This window comes from Ictidomys tridecemlineatus, chromosome 9 (genome assembly GCF_052094955.1).
Source record: "Ictidomys tridecemlineatus isolate mIctTri1 chromosome 9, mIctTri1.hap1, whole genome shotgun sequence".
NCBI classification, from domain to species: Eukaryota; Metazoa; Chordata; class Mammalia; order Rodentia; family Sciuridae; genus Ictidomys; species Ictidomys tridecemlineatus.
In genome coordinates this window covers 29,525,083-29,534,443 of record NC_135485.1, presented here as the reverse complement: position 1 = coordinate 29,534,443, position 9,361 = coordinate 29,525,083, and the positions used below count along the sequence as shown (strand labels likewise).

The window sequence follows — 9,361 nt, the reverse complement described above, 5'->3', positions numbered from 1 at the left end:
TTTCAGCTTCCTCAAGGAGGTGAGGATGTAATGAGGATTCTGTTACTAAAATTTTTGTTTTGTTTCTTAGATTTTTTGCTCTTCACCTCCCTTCCCTTAAATATACTTCATAATATACATAAATATACTTCATAACTAATCTTTTGCCAGGAAAACAATGAACTCACACTCAAAATGAACATGTAAAATATTAATAGATGACAAATCACTATCACCATTATTTTCTTAGTGACTACATTAGTAAAATGACTGTTGGATTTGATTTGAAAATAGAAGCACTTCCTTTCTTGGGTTCCTAGACAGAAACATTTCATGTGCATTCAAAATCAATTCATTTTTTTAAAAAGAGATTTTGCTCCAACTTTTAATGAATTTTGAAAGATGAGAATTTAGACTCATTTTATATAAAGATTCATTAATGACTTATGCCTAGTAGGAAATATAAAAAAACGTTACTGCCCCGAGCATTTTTTTGCAAACAATACACAATTCAGGGAGAGTATTAACATTCACAGATGTAATTAGAGTTTACAAATGTACAAAACTTTGGGTAACAAACACGTTAGACTTATTTTTCAAATATTGAATTAGCCCGATCCCTCCAAACTGCTTGATTACAAAAATGCATGATGGATTACTAACTGTGACAAAACGTAAGAGACAGGTCAGAAGACACAAAACTTGAACATAATAACATCCTGTTCTGTCAATATCAAAAGACAAATCAAACAATTTTTTTTGTAATAGAAAAGGAAACAAAACAAATTCATGTAATTAAATACTAGTTAGTTAAAGAACAGTAAAGGGCATATAATATTTATTTTCTCTACATAAGTTTGCATATATTTAATGTAAACTGTCATATGTTTAAATTTCAATTAAAGAACATCATACATGTAATACTTGATGAATCTAAATATAATGGAATGAAAATTTAAACAGACCCCAAAGATCATATTGTTTTATTTGGTCATTGTTGTTCTAATGCTTTAGCGTCCCCCCGCCATTGGACTACGCCAATTTTAGAGGTAAAATCCACAACCAAAGCATATATAGCGTAGGTGAAAAAACTAGATAGTATAGTCTTCAGTATGTCAGAAGTAGAGATTATGATTAAACAAAAATTACTGCAATTCATGTATGATGAACTTACAAAATAATATTTTAGAAGTTTTTAATGATGTTTGTGCTGTTATAAAATCAATCTGGATAATGTAAGTAAAATGGGATAAACTATGAATAAATGAAATTTCTGGTTAACACTGGATTGTTTTGGAGTAGCACTTTTTTTCTTTATGTTTCATGTCAGGAACATATGTTCACAATCCACCAGCTGTAGTTTTGATTTACTAAGAAATGAAAGTTTTAATCCTGGTCCATCCATTCCTTGCTTTTTTTTTTTTTTTTTCCTCCACATTTCAGCTTGGGATGAGGCACTCTGTGCCCAGGAATATTGCACATTTACTAAAAACATATCCACTGATAGTAGAATAATTGTAGTAAATTAATAAAGGAAGAAGATATTTTCATTTAGAAAACAAAGCACTAAATTATAATTTTACAGTCACAACACAAGCTCCAGCTCTTCCTAGGCACAGTGGAGCAACCTAAAAAAGAAACAAAAAGAGATATATTTGGATTTGGAGGATATTACTCCCATTGAAATAGTGACATAGTTTATTTGTTGGTAAAGACCTGCTTCTTCAGCCCTACTGTGACCTCCCCTCTTGATGTCAAATTTTCAGCCTAAATTGTTTTGGGCATATTACCAGATTAGTGGTACTCATTCTTTTTAAAGGTGATTTTTTTTCAGATGACTCAGGAATTAGTTATATGAAACATTATATTTGGCTAAAATGTTGAACAATATGGATGTGAAAAAAAAATGTTGAACACTTTAAGTAACGCTGTCACCAAACAAATACTACCCATACAACCCTCTAGCAGGAGTGGAAACAAACCTGTTGAATGAATCTAAGCAATAATCTTAATTTATAGATAAGGAACAATTCTTACATCTTTCACTTATTGTCCTCTTTTTTTCTTAAAAATACCCAAGACACTAGGCAACTCATAGCTGAAATTAAGGTTTGGACAAGATTAAAGATTACTTGTTCAACAATTAAAGCTGAACAGCATTCTGAACACAGTAAGAATCTATGCAGGTGTGTTAAAATGTTAGCATTTGGGGTTGGGGTGACTAAAGCAAAATACTAAGCAAATTTGCTTTGTTATTATTCGTATAAGGGTATAAGAAAGTGTTTTCTGTCAAATCTTTAATAGCAAGATGACTTCCTAATTAGTTTGCCTATTCTGCCACCCCTACCATCACCCTCATGAAGATTTGAGAATGACCAGACTTTAATTGTAAGAGAATTCTCAGTCGTTTTCCATCTGAATCAGTTTTGATTACTGTTTCTCCTTGAAAAAAATCAATTAACCTATTTTAAAATCATATCTATTATAGTATTATAGAAGCTATAACCTCTAAATCATTTAAACCAAATGTCAGTTTGTATTTAGCAGCTTTTCTCAATATATTTTTCCCATGATATTAAGCCTCCACACTGTCAATAGGTGATATTGTCATGACAACCAACTAGAAAGCTTAGCTTTTAGACTTCGGGAATACATTGCAGTCACCTTGTGCTTTGAGTCAAGGCTGGTAGTGGGGTAGGTGGTGGCTTGAGACTTTGCAATCTCATTTCAGTCCCTATATAAATTACCTCTTGTCCATATGTTAAACATTGAGAGAAAAACATTTATTCTCAGATTCTATGGGTATAAGTTCACGTTTTTAGGTGCCTTAAAGAGAATTAGTGGTGGAATGTAAGCAAAATAGCTATGTGATCCAGATTACTGATTTTGGTACTAGCTGATTTTTAGCAAAAAGTATTAATTATCTGTTATAACAAGTATCAAATATTGGCTAACAGAGTTTCTTATAACTGATATAAGGGCTTAAATCAAGTACTTCTCAGAAAAAGAGAGTTTCTACCTCGTTTTGGACTTCTTCATAGTCATTCACAACTACTTCTGCCATCATGGGAGGCTGATATCAGGTAATTATGTAATTTATTTTCGATGTTGTTGTTCTAATAAAACTTTATTTATAAAAGCATGTATAAGGCTATACTGAGCTCATGAGCAGTTGTTTGCCAACCTGAGGACAGGCCAGTGCCATTAAACACAAATACAGTTAATGTTTTGTAAGCCTTTTAAATTGTATCTGTATTTAATAATCATGTAATTTCTAAGGAAATCCTGCAGCTCTAATTCAAACACTCAATCTTATCCCTTTTATCTTTCTCCAAGAGATATCATTTACTTAAGAAATAAAATTAAGGAGGTAGCATCAGAGTCTTTTTCTTACCTTTCTCTTCACTTAAAAACTCCTTGTACCATTATATTCATATTCTCATCTTTTCCTCAAGCCACGGGAAGTAATATTATCCCTCTAGTCTGGATGACCAGTCTTTACTCTTAATTCTGTTTCCCATCCTTCTTTCAAGAAGATGCTCAAAAGTTTTTTTCTACCAGAATCTCTCTCACCCTCTTGCTGTCATCTCTACTGTGAAAAAAAGTCCTTGGCTCAAATTCTAATCCTACCATTTATTTGCTATGTGATCTTGGGTTAGCTATTTAACCTTTCTGTGTCTCAGGTTCCTTATCCTATACAGTAGAAATAAGATCACTTACACCTTCCAGGGTTGTTGAGAGGATTAAGTACATTTTTTAATGTGAAGTGCTTACAGCATGATACATATAATGTGCACAATAAATGTCAATTTATTTTAGCTCCCACACTTTTTAAATTGTGTGGTGGCTTCTGCTTATGTCACATTCTCAGAGGGCCCCACAACATCATGAATGATGAATTTCCATTCTTCTTTATGTAGTTGAAATGCTCTCCTTCCTGTGACTATCTTATTCCACTAGCCCTAAGACTCTCTCTGATCATTCCTTTGTTGCTTTTTTCAGAGGCCACACTCCCAGTCCAACCCAATAAGCATGGGTCTGTAAGGACTGGTTGGCGGGGATGGTAATATCTCTTGACTTCATCTATATTTAACACTTGTAGCCTTGCAATGGAAGCAATCTTCTAAATGTTTTCCTTTTATCCAGTATCTCTGCTGCCCTGCCCTAACCCAACTTACACTGAGCCCAACAGTATTACTCTCTTTGGTAAAATCCTCTGCTGGTTGCTGATTACCAAACTAATTAGCTTGGCCTTTATAGGGCTCCACTCTGACCCAACCTCTTCTCCATTAATAATTCCTCCTCGGGCTGGGGTTGTGGCTCAGCGGTAGAGTGCTCGCCTAGCAAATGTGAGGCCTTGGGTTTGATCCTCATCACCCCATAAAAAATAAGTAAATAAAATAAATGTTTTGAAAAATATTTTTAAAAAAGCTCCTCCTCTCTAGCATACATGTTTATAACCAGCCATTTTCCCTCAATATGTCTTGTGTATTTCTGTGTCAGTGACATTTCTTCCATGTTTTCTCACACAATTTCTCCTTTATTTCTAACCTTTTGAATTGGATCACTTCAGATTGATGCTTAGTTTAAAAAATCCCACTTTTTCCTCACTAAAGCCATCCCAACAATCACTTCTTTTGTCTGAAGATATACTTAATATCCCCTCTCTCATACTGTAGGTTCTTCCTTTGCACACATATCTCTCACCTACCTAAGTCAGTTCTTTGACAATCAGATTCTCAGAAGTTTTTTTGGGGATATACTTACCATTGCTCCCTGCATATAAGAAAACCTTGACTCAGTTATTGTCTTTTATGTGCCAAATACTGAACTGGGTGTTTATAAGCACAAAGTCCTGATTCTAGTCTTGGTGATGATGATTCTTATGTGTGTTTAGCTCCCGCAGAAACAGATATGGAATTCTTTCTGTTTAAAGCTCGCCATGCCCAGTTTCTTATTCATTAATGTAATTTATAGGGTTGCCATCTTATCAGGTTGTTATTTAATTTAATCAGCTCTCAAATATCAATGCTTCTGTATTCAAAAAGTATTGCTCGTATATTGGGCAAATTATTCAAATTTCTCTGATTCTGTTCTTGCTTCTTATTTTTCATCCTTTTTCCTCCTTCTGTGATAGCCCTCCTGTGGCCCTATTAGCTCTATCAGTGCCAGAACATTTCACCAAGAAAGTGATGGGATCAATGAATAATTTCTTTTGAGTATTAACTTATACTTTGAAGGTAATTTTGGATTTTAATTATATTTTAAAATTAAATATTGTCTCTTGTTTTTTCTTATTTAATCAAGAGGTGACCTTATCATATCCATCTAATACATTTCAATATTGGACAAAGTTGAGTGGTTCTTTACCAAAAATTATTTTCACAAAAAGAGAGTATGATAATGAAAATGAAAAGGCTATACCTGGGTCCACTCATTTGTCTGGGGATCATAAGCCTCCACCGTGTTAAGGTATGTCTGTCCATCATATCCTCCAACAGCATACAATTTATCGCCAAGTAAACAGACCCCCACCGCATCTCTGCTGATGCTCATAGACGCCACTGCAGTCCACATATCTGTTTTGGGATCATATCTGAAAGAAAATTTTTAGAACTGGAGCTGACATTGTTCTCAAAATATTATATGTAAAAATAGTTTTGTCCTTTAAGTCTGTCTTCTTGTCTGCTTTGTAACTAAAAAAATCATTTCAACATGTTTTAGAGAAAAGATCAGTATTTTCTTAAATATTTTAAATTATAGTATTATAGATTAATTTAGCATATGTGTAACACTTAAAAGGAGCTAACATAAATAAATACTAAAAACTAAGTCAAGGCCTTAAACTATTTATTGAAAATGTAGAAAAATTAAATACATTAAGCTATATGTATGATGACTTATACCCTCAATCTTGTAGCTGCCCATTTTAGATCTTCTTGTCCCTTTCATGAAGCACCTTAACTAGACACCCAAAGTGGTCTCTCGATGAACAGATGCTTCTGGCTAAGATGACCTATTTTTCTTTTGATACCTCTTCTATCAATGACCATAATTTTGCTGGATATAGTACTATAGTAAGCCCATAATTTATGGGGTAAAGTGTATAAAGTCTTCCACATTCCCTTCCTGAATTATAACATGTGACAAGCATGTTTTATCCCCATACAGATGAAGACCAAGGTGTAACTTGACTGCTTTCTCAAGAAAGAACTAAGTCTTATTATTCTACAGAGTGCTCATTATTATCAAGAAACATTGATTTTTCTTTTTATCCTTCTAGTCACAACTTATTTAATAAATCACCCTCATCTTTAAAAAATATGATCAAGTCCTTGTTTCTTGGGCACTCATTAACTTCCAATTCCTCTTTAAAATCAAAATCCTTTATAATGTCTCAAGACCCTATATAATCTGTCCCCATCCACTCCAACTCTTTCCTGTCGCTATCTCCATTGTTCTTTGCTCTCTGGCCACAATGGCTGCCTTTCAGTTTCCTGTATGAGCCACATTATTTTCTGCTTTAGAGAGTTCATACATGCTTCTGTTGATTCTACCTCTAAAATGCATTCAATACTCTTCATTCCTAGACTAGAATGAATGTATGACATGGTACCTCATGTACCATCCAAATCTCCCAGTATTAGGCTCTCTGGCCCCAAAGTTGAGCTTTGTGTAAACAGTTTGAATGACTTGATTAAGCTTTTTAAGATCTGTTACTAGCCTCTGCTGGGTGCAGTGGTGCACACCTGTAATTCCAGTGACTCAGGAGATTGAGTCAGGGGAAGTACAAATTTGAAGTCAGCCTGGACAACTGAGTGAGACCTTGTCTCAGAATAAAAACTAAAAAGGGCTGCAGAGGGCTGGGGATATAACTCCATGGAAGAGTCCTTGCCTAGCATGTGTGAGGCCCTGTGTTTGATCTTCAGGACCACACACATAAAAAAAAAAAAGAGAGAGATATTATTAGCCTTTTAAAATTTTATATTATTTCATTTTGTATACAAATATGTCAGAAATGTCTCTATCCTTTTAACTTTTTATTTAGGTTCCAGCCTCTAGCTCATTCTCTCTGAACTTCATTAAACTCCTTTTCTTAGTAGGTATAGTATCCAGTACAAAACAGGCACAAAATAAATGTTTGCCATATGCTTTAATTAATAATTTATGTAATCAATTCTAAGGTAAAGTTTAAGTAAGTAGCAGTAACATGATGAGAAAAGAATCTGAGTAGGCTGCTGGCAGACAGAAGAAGAGATGGCTAGAGGAGACAATCCATGCCTACAGAACTCCCAAAGAACCATTCTGCATATGACGGATATTCAGTAGAGTTATCAATTTTCCTGGAGGTACTAGAGTCTTATATTTGATTTTTCCCCCTAGTTTTCCTTCTCAGAAAATTACCTCTCCACACAGTCAGAGAGTCTGGAAGTCAAGTTGGATGCAGGAGCATCGTGTCCTCCAATAGCATACAGCAATCCATTCCAGGTTGTTACTCCTACGCCGCCTCTCCTTTTTGACATCTGTGCACACAGTGTCCATTTATTAGTATGAGGATCAAAGCATTCTACTGATTTGAGACAAGAACTTCCATCACGACCACCAACTGCATAAAGTCTGTAAAAAGAACACAAGAAATGATAAATAAGAAATAGTGCTGTTGCTCTCCTTAAGACAGAATTGCTATTCTTATGGTATTTCATTGAATTAAGATGCCCAGTTGTCAGAGACACTGTCAATTTATGTGCCATTAAGAAATAAGACATCTAACAATTAAATGACACTTGTATATGTTATATATCACCCTGTATACATGAAAAAGAAAACATAACTGCACATGAAAGCAGTGACAACTATTTAATAGCTGCCATCTCTTTGATAAGTCACCATTGACTGCAACAGGCATTGTAATTTTAGAGATGTTAAAAAAATGTGTCTTAGAATAGATAAAACACACACATGGAGAAGGCTTTGGGGCCCTCTACCATGGGTCTTCCCTGTAAAAATGATATAGTCCAGTGATAAAGAGCATGAATTCTTGAACCAGACTATCTGGATTTGAATGATAGTTTCTTCACTTACTCCTTGTGATTGTGGACAATTTATTTAATTTCTATGTGCCTCAATTTCATCATCTATAAGCATGATATCACAGTATTATTAATAATTACAGTGCTTAGCATGTAGTAAGCATGGTATAAGTATTTAAAGAAAAATTGTCTCTATTTGTGTTCTTTTAGAAAACAGCATTTTTAGCAGATCTTAAAATTGTACAAACAACATTTATACTGAGTTAATATTAAGAATTAAATGTGTTGTTAACATTTCATGAAGAATCATTATCTCAAGCAATGGTTTTAAAGTTGTCTTCTAAGAATAGATTTTATAGATGAATGGGGCAGGGGTATTCCCAAAATGGTTCATTTGAAATTAAAGTTTTTGATAGAATTTTTAATTTTCAAAAATATCAGCTGACTCAATTAAATTCCATGCAAGATTTAGAACTCATTTCTCTTCTCACATGACAGTATCTACTACAATAAAAACAGGAAATTATGTCAACTTGTTTATTTATTTATTTTATGTGATGCTGAGGATTGAACCTAGTGCCCTCATATGTGCTAGGCAAGTACTCTACCACAGAGCTACAACCCCAGCCCATCAACTTGTGATAATATTGAACTATGTATTTTAGAATAAGATTTAGATCTTCACAGACTTTTAAATTTATGATCAAGAATGCAAGTAGTTGGCTGATACTGTTTGATATTCAACTTAGAACAAAAATTTTCCTACTACTTTCAAATTATTTGAGCAATCTAATGGAAGAGTCTCCTGAGACTCCAATTAAATTAGTAATTAAAATAACTATTGCCATTTCAACCTTTTATCTGTGAATCAGGATTTTCTCATACTACTAGATAACCAAAAGAAAACAGAACTAAGCAGGATGTTCTTGAAAACTGAGTTATTCTTCTATATCATTTTTATAAAATTTAAACTTGAACTTAAAATAAAGTTAAGATATTACTGTTAAAAATATCTTAACAACAATTTAGAGGTAGCCTGATGAGAGAAGAAAGTCTAAGTAAAGCTTCTTTCTGTCAAATACCATAGAAAGGAAAAATTCAATATTCTGGAAACTTTTAAGATATAGAATGTATCGCATAAAACATAAACACAACTACATTTGTTCCATTGAACATTATAAAATAAGGTAAGATAGTAAAAAGAGGAAGTTATTCAAGGCTGTATCAATTATATTCAATTAATTAAATTTCCAGCAGGTAAAATGTGAAATATTGACTTATCATTAGGGGACAAAGAAAGGTAAGGAAGTAAGTTATTTTTATTTCTGGAAATCAGGTTTTAAAGAAAGAAG

At 33.5% G+C, this 9,361-nt stretch overlaps 1 protein-coding gene across 7 annotated transcripts in view; it reads right to left on the bottom strand.

Moving 5' to 3' along the window:
* Positions 1-502: 502 nt before the first annotated feature.
* The window catches only part of Klhl5 (kelch like family member 5), a 68,000-nt gene continuing 59,141 nt past the window's right edge, over positions 503-9,361 (bottom strand). For all 7 annotated transcript variants that reach the window (XM_078021197.1, XM_078021198.1, XM_078021199.1 and 4 more), the window contains 3 exons: positions 7,384-7,596; positions 5,404-5,575; positions 503-1,607 (listed from right to left, as the gene is read on the bottom strand). In XM_078021197.1, the coding sequence (XP_077877323.1) occupies positions 1,551-1,607; positions 5,404-5,575; positions 7,384-7,596 (442 nt within the window). In that variant the 3' untranslated portion in view covers positions 503-1,550. The remainder of the gene's footprint in view (positions 1,608-5,403; positions 5,576-7,383; positions 7,597-9,361) is intronic.